At 35.9% G+C, this 15,843-nt stretch overlaps 1 protein-coding gene across 2 annotated transcripts in view; it reads right to left on the bottom strand.

Moving 5' to 3' along the window:
* LOC103036603 (adhesion G-protein coupled receptor D2) overlaps nucleotides 1-15,843 on the bottom strand; it is a 114,972-nt gene that overhangs the window by 38,834 nt on the left and 60,295 nt on the right. For both annotated transcript variants that reach the window (XR_007424931.1, XM_015601270.3), the window contains exons 21-23: nucleotides 12,650-12,691; nucleotides 5,199-5,252; nucleotides 108-264 (exon numbers count right to left, since the gene is read on the bottom strand). Coding sequence is in view for 1 of the 2 variants with exons in the window: in XM_015601270.3 (XP_015456756.3) it covers nucleotides 108-264; nucleotides 5,199-5,252; nucleotides 12,650-12,691 (253 nt within the window). In the remaining variant the exon portion in view is untranslated. The remainder of the gene's footprint in view (nucleotides 1-107; nucleotides 265-5,198; nucleotides 5,253-12,649; nucleotides 12,692-15,843) is intronic.

The following is a 15,843-nucleotide window of genomic DNA, read 5'->3' as shown; positions in this document are numbered from 1 at the left end:
GTGTAAATGCTACGCAGGGCATTTAGAGGTTCCTAACTGCACAGTTACTGAAAAAGCACTCCAAACTCTGGCAGCCTAAAAGGCGAACGTAAGAGCCGTGCACTTACTCTCGTGGCTGTAGCTCAAGCTGGTGCTGTCGCTGGCTGTGGAGAAGCTTCCTGGATGATTGGCATCGACCCCAAGCCCACCCAGAGAGCCGGGCACAGGGGAGCTGCCTGGCCGAGAGCTGTGGACGGAGCTGGATGGTCTGGAGCTGCCACAGTTCTAAGGGAAATAGCACAGGGACACTTCATTAGAACTGTGTCAAACACAGCCTTTCTGCTCCAACTACAAATGAAGCTTGCATTAAGTGAACTTAATTTGAAAACAGTCAGAAAAGCAAAAGGGTTAGCAGCACAAATGACAGAAATCATGTGGGCAATGTAGACAATACCTCAATAAACTGCCATTTACCCTAAGAGTACTGTTCTATTGTATCCAACACAACAAAATAATGGCTAAAAATATGGATAAAAGCTTCGTCTGTATCTGTATTTATCATTGATTTAAAAAATGAGCCTCAAGACTGACGCAAATCAATGCATTACTCTGTGTGTACCATTTTTACATTTTTGTGTAATGCAACATGTGGTGTTATCCACTACCCCATCTGACATAACACTGCTAAAGAAAACCTCATGGTTTCGTCCATTCTACAACGAAGATTGGTTCTATCTCTGAGTGTTGATCCACTCACCTAAATACAGATTCTGATTGGTTCTACCTCTAGCTTTGACTCTATAATGTCCCACCCTCTGCTGGTACAAAGACTCTGATTGGTTCTGCATTTAGCTTTGACTCTACGATGTCCCACCCCTCGCTGATACAGAGATTCTAATTGGTCATGCGTCTAGGTTTGACTCTATGATGTCCCAACCTTTACTGATACAGAGATTCCGAATGGTTCTGCCTCTAGTTTTGACTCTACGATGTCCCACCCCTATGCTGATAAAGAGATTCTGATTGGTTCTGCGTCTAGCTTTCACTCTGCGATGTTCCACCCCTCGCTGATACAGAGATTCTGATTGGTTCTGCATTTAGCTTTGACTTTACAATGTCCCACTACTCGCCTGATACAGAGATTCTGATTGGTTCTGCCTCTAGGTTTGACTCTACAATATCCCACCCCTCACTGATGGAGGAATTCTGATTGGGTCTGTTGTAGCATTAAACCCTTAAATATATGCATTTACTCCTGTGAAATTCTGGACTTTAAAGATTGTTTTATGTACTGGCAGCTTCTGAAAATTATTGAAAGCACATTATGCAATTCACAGTTCGCAAAACAACGAAGTGGACCTAAGCGGAACCCTAAACAATAAATTAGTGAAAGTCAGACAAAATCATCAAGTCTGGGACATCCCTTAACTTAATTCAAGCTAAAACCTCTTTCACACTTTCTGGTACAAGTGTAAGAATATAATCTCACACCTACAAACATCCGACATCATAAATTTTTGTCACAGGCCTCAGAACTCATGTACTGTATGTTTACTCTTTTTCACTCTGTTGGAAATGCACATATATGCAGCATGCACTCTAGCTCTTATCTATCCTATATCTTGTCAAAACTTGAATTAGGATCAAAAAACTAATCTGCTTCCAATTTATATCTATATTTCTGGGTTGTCACCGACCCAGACCCAGCAAGTATTGAAAGGGGGGTCGTTTTTTATTTGGCCAGTACAACTGACAGCTTTATTCCTCCAAGCAATCTGCCACAGTGTGTACAAGTGTGAGGTCATTCAGGTCAGCAGACAGCAGACACTCTAGTGACAGTGGTCAGGCCAACATAAAAATGATATTAGGCATGAGAAAATCACACTTATCCAGGAGGTCAAACGTTCAGTAGCCTTTAAACTGAAATAGGATTAGTTCATTCAGCTGACAGTATTAGAACTGAATCCTAAAATTTTATATATAATAAAACAAATTTGATCAATTTTGCTTTAACTGCCTCAATTAACTAACCCAGTTAACGGTTTTACTTAAATTGACAAAATAATAAAAGAAACACTGTTGCTGTCACAGAAACACTTGGATCTCTATTGTTCTTGTTCTTGCATTGTATTAAAATCTGTTGTTAAAAGACAAATAATAAATGTCTTGTAAAATGGAAAAACAAAAAAGCTCCAAAATGGCTTGGAATGAAATATTTTTTCATTGATCTTCACTAAAGGTTAAAAAGTTTTTTTTTCTTCCTGCTAAGTTACCATTTTACATAAAGGACAAACATTTGTTCTTGTGATGTGTAACGACATTAGGAGACAATGAGCTGGAAAAAACAATGGATCTTTAAATCACTGTTCTAAAAAAGTAATGTTATTATATTACATTGTTAGTCAATAGGGCTGCAACAATAAGTCAATATGATCTATAAATATAGATTATAAGAATCTGTTGACTCCAAATGTTCATAGTCATATGAATGATTCAATGTTCATAGTCATAATGTTCATAATGAATCATTAATAATTACACAAAGTACTGGGGACAAACACAGTGGGAGAAGGGTAATGGGCTGACTTGTACAGTCACCTCGGCCTGCGTCTCTGAAAGTACCCAATCACAACAGATTACACATTTCTTCAATAAATAACAGCACTTTCCACATTAAAATGTTCTGGACATTTGAGCAGCATTGAAATACCATGTTTAGCTGTTTGTACTGTTTTGCAGTGACAGACAATGCTAAAAACAGGAGCCGTACAAACAGTAAGCAGCGATAAAGGGCACTGCAGAAATAATCGACTAATCTGAAAAAATAATTTGTAAGTTGTAAGTTGTTGTCAGTCTATTATCACCTAAAAAGTCATGTCACTTTTTAAAAGAAGTAAAGACATTGTTAGGTCCAGCCATGTAGTGTGTCCTGCTATCTGAAGTATTTTACACTGCAATCTACCTTATTTACACCCTAAACTACACCTCAACAATGATGCTTCTATTAGATGTTTAGAAAGGTTTTTTTTTTTTAGGTTTTAAAGAACAAAAAAGTAAATAAATAAACTGTCCTACATTTTTAAGGTTAATGAAGTATAACATTCATCAACACAGGCAGGTGCTTCAGAGGCCCCAGAATAGCACTATATTGGAAAGAATTGATGTGGCTTTTCATCTACTAAGCTACGCTAGTTGCACTGGAACACTTTGTCCACACTCTCCAGTCCAATAAAGAACTGTATATGTTTTCATCCCACTCTACAGCATGTCCAGCACCAAACCACTCAGGTAGATACAGTATATCGCCCTTAGATTTATGAAGCAAAACAGCATTAGCTAAAAAGCCATCCACCGCGTACAGCTGTCGACTTCAGTCGTGTGGACTTAGAAAATTGGAAAACTGCCCTGAGAGTGCGAAAGGGTCCCACCGCTAATACGGTCCGTGACAATATATATCAGCCACTACCTGCCGCTAGCGTTTGGGGCCGTGGTCGTTTTTTACTAGAGTCAGACTTAACGGTGTCGGGCCTGTCAGGGGGGTCAAAGCAAAGAGGGGGGGGGAGCATAGTCTAAAATCAATCTACCTTTAGAAATTGTCTCATTCGGCTCTCAATGACCAGGTGGCACAGCAGGGCTGAGAGGGACATACTACATACTGCCGTAGGCCATAAACCATGACAAGCCTGGAGGAGAGTTAATATGATCATTCATAAGGGGACAAGTTGCAGTGGTGGAGTGGGGCTGAAGGAGAGAGCACTGCATGTGTGTGTGCGCGCGTGTGTGAGAGAGAGAGAAGCATAGAGGGGTGGAAGGGTGAGGGGGGCAGGGGCTATTAACTACTTTTAAACCGCTTTGCAGAAGCTAAGTGATCTCCACGAATGGCGGCCCTACGTATAAATACTGAGCTGACAGTTTAATGTCAAGGGACAAGCTTGTGCGGGATTAGAAACTTGTAACCCTGGGCCGCCGCCTGACATTCCTAGGATTGAGGTGGCCAGAGTGGAAAGGTGAACTATGATTCATAAATAAGTAAATAAATAAATATATTTTTTATAAATTTCTAAATAAATCTAATGCAATTACGTTTGGGCAAAAAGGAACTGCGTTAAGAAAACTGGGAAAATTACAGTTTAGTTAAACACTTACTTTAAAACGTGTACAGACTAACTGGATCAGGTATGATTACATATGCACATATTAATACATAAAACAGTTCTATTCTTTATCAATGTGCAAAAAAAACTTATTTTGTTGTTTACAGAATATGACCACAGTTCATGAACCACACTGACATAAATGAATGTTCTTGTGATATCATAATATAACAATGAATTATTGTTCTTCTGATGTCATAAATGAACAATGGATTTCCGGTAATGTCAAAAGTGGACAATTAACCATTTTTTGTGATGTCATAAGTGGACGTAAGATTGTCCTTGGGATATCATAAACTAACAATGAGCTGTTCTTGTGATGTCATGAGTGGACTCTAAGCTGGTTTTGATGTCATAAGTGAATAATGATTTGATCTTGTGATGTCATGAACAATGGATTGCTTTTGTGATGTCATGAACAATGGATTGCTCTTGTGATGTCATGAACAATGGATTGCTCTTGCGATGTCAAAAGTGGACAGACATAGAGCTGTTCTTATGTCATAAGTGGACAATGAGCTGTTCTTGTGTTGTCATTGGTGGACAATGGTTTGTTTGTGTGATGTCATGAACAATGGATTGTTCTTGTGATGTCATAAGTGAAAAATTAGCTGTTCTTGTAATATTATAAATTAACAATGGAGTGTCGTTGTAATTTCATAAAGAGACAATGAGCTGTTCTTGTGATGTCATAAGCGGACCATGAACTCTCTGTGAAGTGTTCTTGTGAACAATAAAATGTTCTTATGACATCATAAATGGACAATGAGCTGAAAGGACTTTATTTTACGGTTTTGTAAGATGTTATAAATGGACAATTTGCTGTTCATTGCTGTTTTATGAAAAATATAAGCGGTGTGTTTAAAGGCAAAATAGTTCCACTAAAAATATACATTTTATATTAACCACTATTTTACCATAGAAAACATTAGATATAAATTAAATGGTTAATCTATGGATGACATTGCATCGTTTCTTACCACCCAAACTAACTTTTTTAAATGCATAATAATTTAAACACACAGTAAATGATAATTCTGAAATACTTTAAGCTTGTGTACTTACAGAGAAATTCTGAGCTTTCCTTCTTTCTTTGAATCGTCTGACTGTGTTGCGTATCTGTAAGAGAAAAATAATATTTAATAGTGTTGCCTACTGTATCTGTACTGTATATTATCACAGCATAACATTCAGTTCAAAGAAAAATACAGACACCACACAGCAGACACTGTGTTCCAGCCATCACTAGTATGAGAGTGGACTGAAACATTCCAGTTTGTCACAGGTAATGGGTCCTGAAAGTGACACGCAGAGCTGCTAAAGTAAGGAGAGCACTTTAACCCATCATCTGTCACATGACACCAAAGAGCTGCAGAAATGAAGCACTTGAGGAAAGGACCATCCTTGCAGAACAGATTGCATTTGTACAGTGTGAGAAAGAGGGAGGATGTATGGAAGAGCACATGCAAAGGCTCTTGAGCCTGACTCATATATCAGGTGGCTGATAATGTCGGGCAGTACCAGTAAAAATATCACCAACAGCACTGATTCCAAATGTTTTGCATTACAAATTATGTATTATTACATGAACAATGTATTATGGGTGTGCCAGATCGTATCATACACAATAATATCGCAAACATTTTTGAATACCGTGAACGGTATTATATCCTGAAATAGTAAAAGAAAAATTCCCACGGTTTTCATTTTCCCATTATATATCTAATACAGGCAGATTATATATGCCCAGTATCATTTATTTTACTTTAATCCAGGATATATGGAGATATTTGGAATGCATTATTAGTATAATGACATTCTGGATCACTGATTTCTGTTACAAATCTGATAAAATTCTTCTTTTTTTTTATATATATATATCTCAGTGGTGTGCCATATCGTATTGTATGCAATAATAGCATTTTATTTTCATTTTGTTGCAATAGTATATGCTTGAAATATTTTTTATTTATTTAATGTTTTGTTATGTTGCCAAGAGTATCGTTATCGCAAAAATACTATAAAATATCGTGATATTATTTTAGGGCCATATCGCCCACCCCTACTATGAGACAGTTTTATTCTCATTTACTGCATTCACCTTTTCACATTTATAAATAAATATATATATATATATATATATATATATATATATATATATATATATATATATATATATATATATATATATATATATATATTTTTTTTTTTTTTTTTTTTTTTATCTACTAATACCTGTTGCTAGTTGATTTTAGTAAATATATAAAATATATAAATATATAAAATATGAAAATCACTGCCATTTAAGAGTTCTTTACAGGTTTCTGACAGAAGCAAATGTCCATCTACTGCGATTCCTTCTGGTAGGTTCTAGATGTAAATATGTAAAATCTTCATCATCGCATGCTGAAAATCACATTAAAACAGTAGTTTGTTTAATAAAATTAATTAAATCAGTTTAACCTCCCAGCCCTAAAACGAAGTAAAAAAAATGTAAGAAGAAACACTACAGTAATCATGGATCATTTCTGTTGGTCTATTTATCATGCAATGTTCCCACAGAGTAAACCACTTGATGGACTGTATTTCTTACTCCATTTATCTTATTATCTTGTGCTTGTATACATACGTATTTATACATAAAATACAATTATTATCCCATGAAATTCCTAAGTCTTATGTTCAAACAAGTAAAGCACCTCTTCTATCTAAAGACAATTACTTTCCCTGCTACAGGATTTTGTCTCACTGAGGCTGTCACCACCCAGAACAAATACACAGCATTTTCCCCGAGTCAGCCTGCTGCAAGCCACAGCCCAGCCCCTCACGCTGGTGAATATGCATTATGTCTTATGACTTTATTAGATCCTGGCATCGTCATAAATTATGCTGCCACACAGACATACACACATGGGCATGTTTTGCATAGACACCATTGCCTGTGTCGACAGGGCTAATGAAGAGAACAAAGCACCTTTGACAACCCCCAGTCAACAGTAATATGTCAGATTTGGATTCTCTCTCTCTCTCTTCCTCTGTCTCTTTCTGCTTCTCCAGTGAGTTATGATTTGAAATGTCCAAAGTGCACTGTAGCCCTAATGAATGGAATTGGGAAATCAAATCAATTTATTTCAGGAGAAAATCAGGGGAAGCAATGTAGAAAAAGCATATTTCCAGCAATTGGGCCGCCGAGGACACAGCTTCAACTTACTATACTGATGGGCTGTTTGCCTGCCTTGCTCTCAAGGTTTTTTTTTTATCATTATTATTATTATTACTATAGTGATGCAATTCAGGCTTTCTATGTAAAAATGTATTAGATGTGATTTCCATATGAAAGTGATGCAAATGGTAACACCTGCTGATATCCTTGGAATGAGGACGAAAGAAAGCAAGGTCATCAAAAAAGGGAAATAATAAGGTGACCAGCGAGGGAAATCTCACTTAAATCAATAACGAGCCCTTTTGTCTTATGATTACAGTAAAACGCTTCATCCAGGTTTAACGTGCTGCCACAAGGAAACGCTAATCATTTAGAGGAAATGAGGGATTGCTTTAAATGAATATACTGCATGAACTTAACAACCTCCCTCAATGTTAAGAAGTTCATCCAATGTGTATAGCGCAGTCTATGAAATGAATTTAATGGGAATTTAATCATACGAGTGCAACAAGAGAGAGAGAGTGAATAGAGATAACTAAATGTAGCACACACACACACACTGAAGTAGGTTACTTGAACATGTGTGTACTACGTTACATTATCTCTACAACACTTTACTTTAGAGATGTGAGACCTACAGCGTATGTAAACTTACATTCCACAAATACCAAACGCACTACATATCAAAATAAGAAAAAAAACTGTAAGCTGCTGATCTAAAGATCAAAAACATATATATATAAAAAAAAGAATATATGCTGCAATCAGTCAACTTGAACTTGATCTCTGCCAATTATGAGTATGATGAGCTCACTTGCTTCTTTTATTCAGCAAGAATCTTCCAACAGAGCATCTTAGCCGTTTTTTTTTCCCTCATGTGAAGGAAAATCAAGTGTACAGATGTCTGAAACAGATTTCATGGTTCTTGAAGATGTGGAGAGGTTTTCTTCAATGAGAGCAGACAGAACAGAACTTTTCCCTTTGGCCTCTTTCTTCCGCTCTATAATTACTACGATTTTTTTTCTTCATAAACTAAAACTTTGACCATTCTCCTCAGCTTTGTGTAATTTTTCTATTAAAGGAGAATTTCCTTTGCTGTGTTGGGAGGGGTGAAACCTAATCTGCCAGTGTTTCTTGTCACACCTTCGCGAAAGTGAACAAAGCAGAGGAATGAGGAGCATGGAAAAAAAGAGCGAGCAGGAGAAAAGAAAAAGGGAAAGATTATTACATTTTATATTTACAAAACCCCCTTTGAAAAGCGCATAAAGCAAACATGGGTTGCTCACAAATTGTGAAGACCCCAGGGTCAAGGAGAGCTGGGAGTTGGAAAATAGATTCCCAAGCACTAAAAAAGCCACTTAAGCAAGAATGCAGCGATGATTTATTTTACAATGCGGAGAGGGTCAGCGGCGAGACTGTGCGATGTCAATGCAGGGCTCTGACTCAGGGCCACCTCCTCACACCTCTTTTATGGTGGGTGAAAAGGTACAAGCGGAGGAAGACAAAAGGCTGAGGCACTCAGACTGTGCCAGGCTGAAGGTATTGAAGGGTGGAGGTCTGTACCCAGGTGGCTCTGACCTTGCCCACGTACTCAAAGCTATATAAACACTATTTGCATGAGAGCTCATCTAAATAAGAAGCGGATTTCTTTCCATCCAACAAAATGTAAGGAAACGGTCTATAGAAATGAACGCTTTATGTATTAGTTGTGGGCGTTAAAACAGTATAAACTGTATTATAAAAGTAAACCTTAAAATGTAAAATATACAAAAGAATACAATAATACTAAATGCACAAGCATCTTAAAATGCTCTTTACATTCATTGCCACATACCAGACCTGTGCTGTTAAAATCTTGAACAGACAGGTTCAAGATTTTAAAACACCAACTATAGTATAACCTGTTTAAGTACAGCAAGAACTGATATCCAAGCAGCACATAAAAAAAAATCTAAAAAAATCTTTAAAAAAAAAAAAAAAAAAAAAAAACCCTCAAACCTCAACATTACTATACCAATAAAGTTAATTACATTTTTTTTAAATAAGCTGATAAAAGCTAAAAATATTGATTTACCTGAAAATGACTTTAAATACACATTTAATGCTGAAATAAACTGTAACAGTGATCAGGTCTAAATTATTTAATTTTCATTCCAGTTCTATTCTAGCTAGTATCGAATATGATTTATATGAGTTAATGTATAGATTAAGCAGGTTAATTACGTTACATTTGCTACACATCTTGTTTCACGATCATAAAATATTTCTAATAGAAAAGCACACCAAAGCCTACAGTACGCAACAGAAGGTCACGTCAATGATGTTGAACTATTTCAACAAAGTGATGAAAAGACAGAAATTCCAATTAAAAAACAAAAGGATGAAAAGGCCAATAAGCAAAGACTAAATTTTAGCATGGCAGTCAAAATTACACTTTGGTTACAGCAGACTATTTTTACATAGGTATTTTTGTACAAATTATTAATCGTATTATTCTGTCAAACTAGCTTATATTGCAAATGGCTCACCTTTAACCTCCTTTTCAGGCTGATTTCCACTCTTTATTGAACCTTACTCTATTAATATCTTTTATATTATTATTAGATATATTGCCTCACTGATGTTATTGCATTTGCTTGATACATGGTGGATAATTATAAAAGCTTTCTCAAATCACACAGAATATGAGCTCTAAAGGAGACAGCACTCTCAACTAGAGAAGAACATAAAAAGCACGATGTACATAAAATGCAAAAACAAACAAAATGAAAAAAAAAAAACATGTAGGTGTTTCGTACATTAGTAAATAAAATGTCTGACTTGTTAGCGATTTGACATTAAGAGTATTTTAATTGCAGCATTATACAGCATTAATTAAGGTTGGGTGATTTTGTAAAAGAAAAAAATCTTGAGCGATTCTCAATTTGAATTTTTAGTTCTTATATAACTTCAGTTTGTTTTATTTGTAAACAGACAGAAAAATTTAAAGTGATGCTCAAGTTGTTGTTTCCTTTACATTTAATTTCAATGATTTCAGTATTTTTTTTTAAATAGTAAGCAGCACCCTTCAACCTTACATGGTGCATTTTTATATAAAACGTGGTGTAAACATAACCTCCAGCCGAAGAAAAAGTGTAAAATACCTTACAGGTTTCTGACAACAGCAATTGTCTATCTACTAAGATTCCCTCTGACAGCTTCTATATGTAAATATGTAAAATCTCAATTATCCTATTTTGAAAATCTCATAAAAAGAGTAATTTAATCAATTCAAATTAATTTAATTAACCTCCCTGCCCTAAAATGAACCAAAGAGGTTTCACATTTTTTATGGGTCAGCTTAATTTCATCTGTTGATATACATCCATACCAAAAAGTTGTGATGGTAAAAATGTTTTATTTATTTATTTATTTATATGTAATGCTATCATTCTCACAGGGAGGGATGTTTGGAAAGGAGGATACCAAACAATTAAGTGTTTTTTTAAATGTTATACTGTCCCATTCTCCCTGCAACCCATGCAGTACAAGGGTCTCCAGGGGTCTCAATCTCAAAACTCTCCACAGATAAGCACTGCAAGCTTTACTCTCTTCTTCTGCAGCCACACCTTTTAAATATGTGCAGCATGTGGTTTTCCATTGTCTTGTTGAAAAGTGCATGAACATATTTAAAAACAATGTCATTTTACAGGCAGAACTCAATTATTTGAGCTCTTTATGCACTTGTCTGTATGAATAATGCCTGTACCATGACACATTGGCTAACAGTCTGAATGGTTCTTTTAAGCTTTGGTCAGGAGCTCATGATATGGAGTCCTGATTTGTCTGAGCATAATACAGGTTTCAACTGTATAACTTGGTCCATTCTAGATCCATCCCAGAGAGGTTTTCACTGCTTCTTAACATGATTGATATACAACTTCTGTTTTGAACAGTAAAGCTGTAAGTGCCATTTTTGAAAGCATTAATCTTCTCACACACTCTTTGACTAATTGGAGATTCCCTGTCCATTTTGCTTCTTAAAGACTAAGCCTTTCATGGATATTTCTTTTCACCTGTTGACATTAGCGTTCTTAAATTACATTATTATTCAATATTTTATTTTTTTTTTGTATTTTTTTTTTTTTTACCATTATTAGCCCTTTATAGCTTCATCTCATTGATTTTGGAATGTTTTTCAGGCCTTGAATGCAGAAATGGATGTATAATAATAAATAAAATAAGTTAGCCTGAGAAGAAAATGTATACGTTAGACTCATACTGTGAGAAAATAAGTAAGTAAATGAGTAATTAAGTAAATGAGTAAGTGGTTCAGAAATAATCCAGAAAGCACATATTGTACATGATCTGTTTTACTATGTGCAGTTAAAAACCCTGCATTGTAAACTACTTTGCCTGTAGATTTAATCAAATAAAGGATTAAAAGAGATTTAAGGAGGTTTGCAATAGGATGGGTTTAATGAGTGAATAAGTGAAAACTTTATTAATGATAAAAAATAACACATAATCGATAACAACATCTTCCAAATAAAGCGATGGCTAATTAATGTATAATTAAATAATCAATTAGCTTTTGTAAAATAAATAAAATACTTTTTAAAAATTACCCAACAAAAAGGTGCAGGTGTTTGAGCCTCCCAACCGGACAGATGTATGCCAGATACTCATATACTGTATAGCATATGTCCTTACAAATACACGTTTACAAAGATGATCTATAACCAATTCTGTGCGTGTGCTATACTTATCCATATTTACTTTATTCATGTTTTCATTAGAATTTAAAGAGGACAATTTACCAAGAAGTGTTTATTCAAAAACAGCCCTCATCCATTAAACCGATATTCTATTTTATTGTGTACCATTAGTTTTCCCCTCTAAAGGAGCATCTAAATGTTAATATCTGTTTTTCTGTGACATGCCTGGAACTATGTGCCTGCTGTCCTGCATATATTCTATTTTCACCCTGGACTTCCAGCAAAGACGCCCTAAGCTGGCAGGGCCCTAATGTCAGGATGTTAAATGGAGGACCATGAGTTTAAAAACTTAAAGAGGCAGTGAAATATTAGCCAATGTGGGTGAGGAATGACTAGCTCTTTACTCTGCGTGTCAGTGGTTAATGGCGGGCCTGGATGCATATAAGTTAGCCCAAGCATGAAGGGCAGTGGGACGCTCATGTGGAAAAAAAAGAGAGAGAGGAGAAGGGGAGAGAGGAGAAAAAAAAAAAAAAAAGACAACGTTGACTTCGGGCCTCCCCCCACCACTCACCCCACATCCCATTGGTGGGGAGCCATCAGAAACTTGTCATTTCTCTCACTCACTCACTCAGCCTTGAGACACACTGCAGACTTACCTCCGTGTTGTACACGCCATATATCAGGAAGATGAAGAGACCCTGCAAAAGAAGAAAACGGAAAAGAAAAAAGAAAAAGAAGTTGTTAGGGCTATTTTCTTTTTTCCTCTTCATTTCATTGAGGATGCTATAGGATAGAGACAACAAAAAAGGGACCATGTTTAGAAACCCAATACAAGTACAGCTGAGTAAGAAGAAAATATAATTCCTCTATATGTTTAAAATGATGCAAGCTCTCTAAACTGGACAAGCACTGAGAACTAAGCATCCAGCAGCCACTGTTGCTCATATGCTACCTAATTGAGAAGCTCATCCCAAGGTTTTCTCCAGCTTTGTGAAGCTCACATTTTTCAGCTTTAAGTGCCCACGTTCAATACCCACTCACCCAGAGATGAGCCAGAAGCACAAACATGCGAGAAGACAAAGCGCCAGTTATGGAGTAGCTAATCAACAACAATCGGCAGAAGAGGTAAAGATAAAATAATGAAAGTAACAAAGTACAACTATTTCAAAACCACAAAAAAAATAAAACCCTCTGTGGCCAACGCTGAGAGGAACATGAATGAGCTGCCCTTGGGTACACAATGAGGGCGCATATGGTGGCAAAACAGCAGCAGTTTTTCATTATCTCCAGCGCTGTTCTTATTGAATGTTCAAGAAACGCATTCACCTTCCAGCTCAATACAATCCAGAGGTAAAGAGATTTGGACAAAGGACAGGCTGAAAAAGAACACTTTACAGGGAAGCAAGAGACATGCTGTACCAAAATAACAAGACGCAAAAGCCATTAGAAATCCATCGATTCATACAAGAAGAGAAGTTCTGCAGAGTCTTGTCCAACTGTGCAATTAAATGTTTTCATCTATGGAAGGTGCAGCATTTTTACTAATATCACACACCTATGACATCTTTAAAAGAATGGCAGCATCCAGCCATCAATCAACCAGGAGTTTGGAACATCCACTTTGCCACAGCTAGTGGACAGCACAGCACAGCTCTCTCAATATATCATTATTGACAATCTGAAGTGGCTTGTTTCAAATGTTAGCCCAGAATCCAGAGTGAGCTGTGTGTTGTGTGAATATATATTTTAGTCATATTAAGAGGTGCATTGGTTTTCGATTAAAGAATAAACATTAAAAAATTGAAATACACCTATCTGTGCCTTATTTTGGTTCTAACAAGAATCATGTTCCTTTTCTGAAAGCTGAATTAAACCAGTGCTGAAAGTGAGAAATACCAAAACGCTTATTGGAATATGTGTGTACTTGGAAAAACTAATATACAGTTCTGACAAAAAAAATAAGAGACCACTTCAGTTTCTGAATAAGTTTCTCTGATTTTGCTATTTATAGGTATTTGTTTGAGTAAAATGAACATCATGTTTTACTCTATAAACTACAGACATGTCTCCCAAATTCCAAATAGAAATATGGTCATTTAGAAAATTTATTTGCAGACAGTGAAAAATGGCTGAAATAACAAAAAGATTCAGCCACCAGTTGATCACCACATCACGCAGTAGCCAGAAGGCATTGGTTATTATTGACAAAAGGAGTTGTTGCTTTTATATATTTAATCAGTGATGTTAAATATGCTTTTTAGTGCGCTAAGTAGTCCAGTGGTCTAAAGCGCTGTCACTATAATCTGATCACTGGTTCGAATCATGTAGCATACCATCAGCTGCCAGAGTCTGAGAGAGCACAACCGACCGTCCTCTCTCTGGGTGGGTAGATGGAGCCCTTTCTTATTGGCTTTCCCCAATAGTCAATCAAACTCTACTCAGACAGTAACTAGTGAGCTTATCGTTTCCTTTGTCAAAGGGCCAAACTTTACGTGTACACAGGTGCCACGCTGAGCGTTACAGAAATTCCAATTCATATTTCAAACAGTGACGGGTCTTTCCACTGAATTAAACTGAAATATGTCATTAAATGTCAACCTGATAAACTGTAAACAGTATTTACAGGCATGTTGTGAAATTATTAGAATAAACACATTTATTGTGTGGATATTCTGTATATTCGCAAAAAAATAAAATGACCAATGACCAAAATGACCAAAGACTCTCTGACCTGAGGATGAAACATGATGAAATTTCCTATACATTCAGCCATGCGGAAAACATGACATGTCTTTAAACTAATTTATACTTTTTCTGTTCACTTAAAAAATATATATATAATTTTGAGTGTGTGGGAACGGCATAGTAACAGACACCGTAGGACCACTTTCTGCCATGTCTAAACACACACTGCCTGCTGCTCTGCTACTCTGCACATAAAACCACACACTGAATGAATACCCAGAGACAGAGGGTGTTAATTTACAATGCATAACCCATTGTTTTTATTAGGATTACAATTTCCTATTTAGTGCTGCAAATTAATTACCATGTTTTTGATCATGCTCTTATTTGTGATTAATCTTTTGTTGTGTGTTAAACAAAGTGGGGAAAGCATCCCCTGCATATTACAAAAAAATGAGCAATTAGAATATAATTGAGTTAAAAATAAGTGGCATCAAAACAATGATGATGGATTGTTTAAAAATGTTAATTCATTAATGTCCAGTTAAAAACAAACACGTAAAAATGGAGCACATTTAAATGCATTGTGCATTTTTGGGTTTAAATACATTGTTTCTTTTGAACTCGCCACAGCGAAATGGTCGAAAAGTATGCAATAGACTGGCAGTCCTGCTTTCAAAGTATTGCTATACATCAAACAAAACGCATAAATTAATTACGGGAAAAATTAATTAGGAAACAATTGTATGGTTAAAAAAAAAGATGATTTCAGTAAACATTGCGCTCTGGAAACGAGCACCCTTGAGGCTGCAATGTAGTGCAAAGGAAGGCAGGAACTTCAGTTCATTTAGATAATCAGCGGCCCAGATACGACCAAGATGAGGAAAAATCTCATGAAAACATTCCTAAAAATCCAATGAAGCATACTTTCTTATAGTGTGCTGAAGGGTCTGTGATGATAGAAGACAGGTAATATCAAATTATTATATAAATAAATAATATTATTGTAATTAAAATAATGGTTTTAAATAAACAATAAATTAGTCCTAAATCCTAAGTTCTAAGTCTAAATAAAAGAATTCATCTTGATTAACCCACATCTTTTGGAAGACTAACTTTTAAACTTAATCCTTAAAAATGGAATAACTTAATTTCATTAAGGGTA

This window comes from Astyanax mexicanus, chromosome 16 (genome assembly GCF_023375975.1).
Source record: "Astyanax mexicanus isolate ESR-SI-001 chromosome 16, AstMex3_surface, whole genome shotgun sequence".
NCBI classification, from domain to species: domain Eukaryota; kingdom Metazoa; phylum Chordata; class Actinopteri; order Characiformes; family Acestrorhamphidae; genus Astyanax; species Astyanax mexicanus.
Note: the sequence above shows the minus strand (reverse complement) of the source record. Positions and strands in the feature narration are given on the sequence as shown.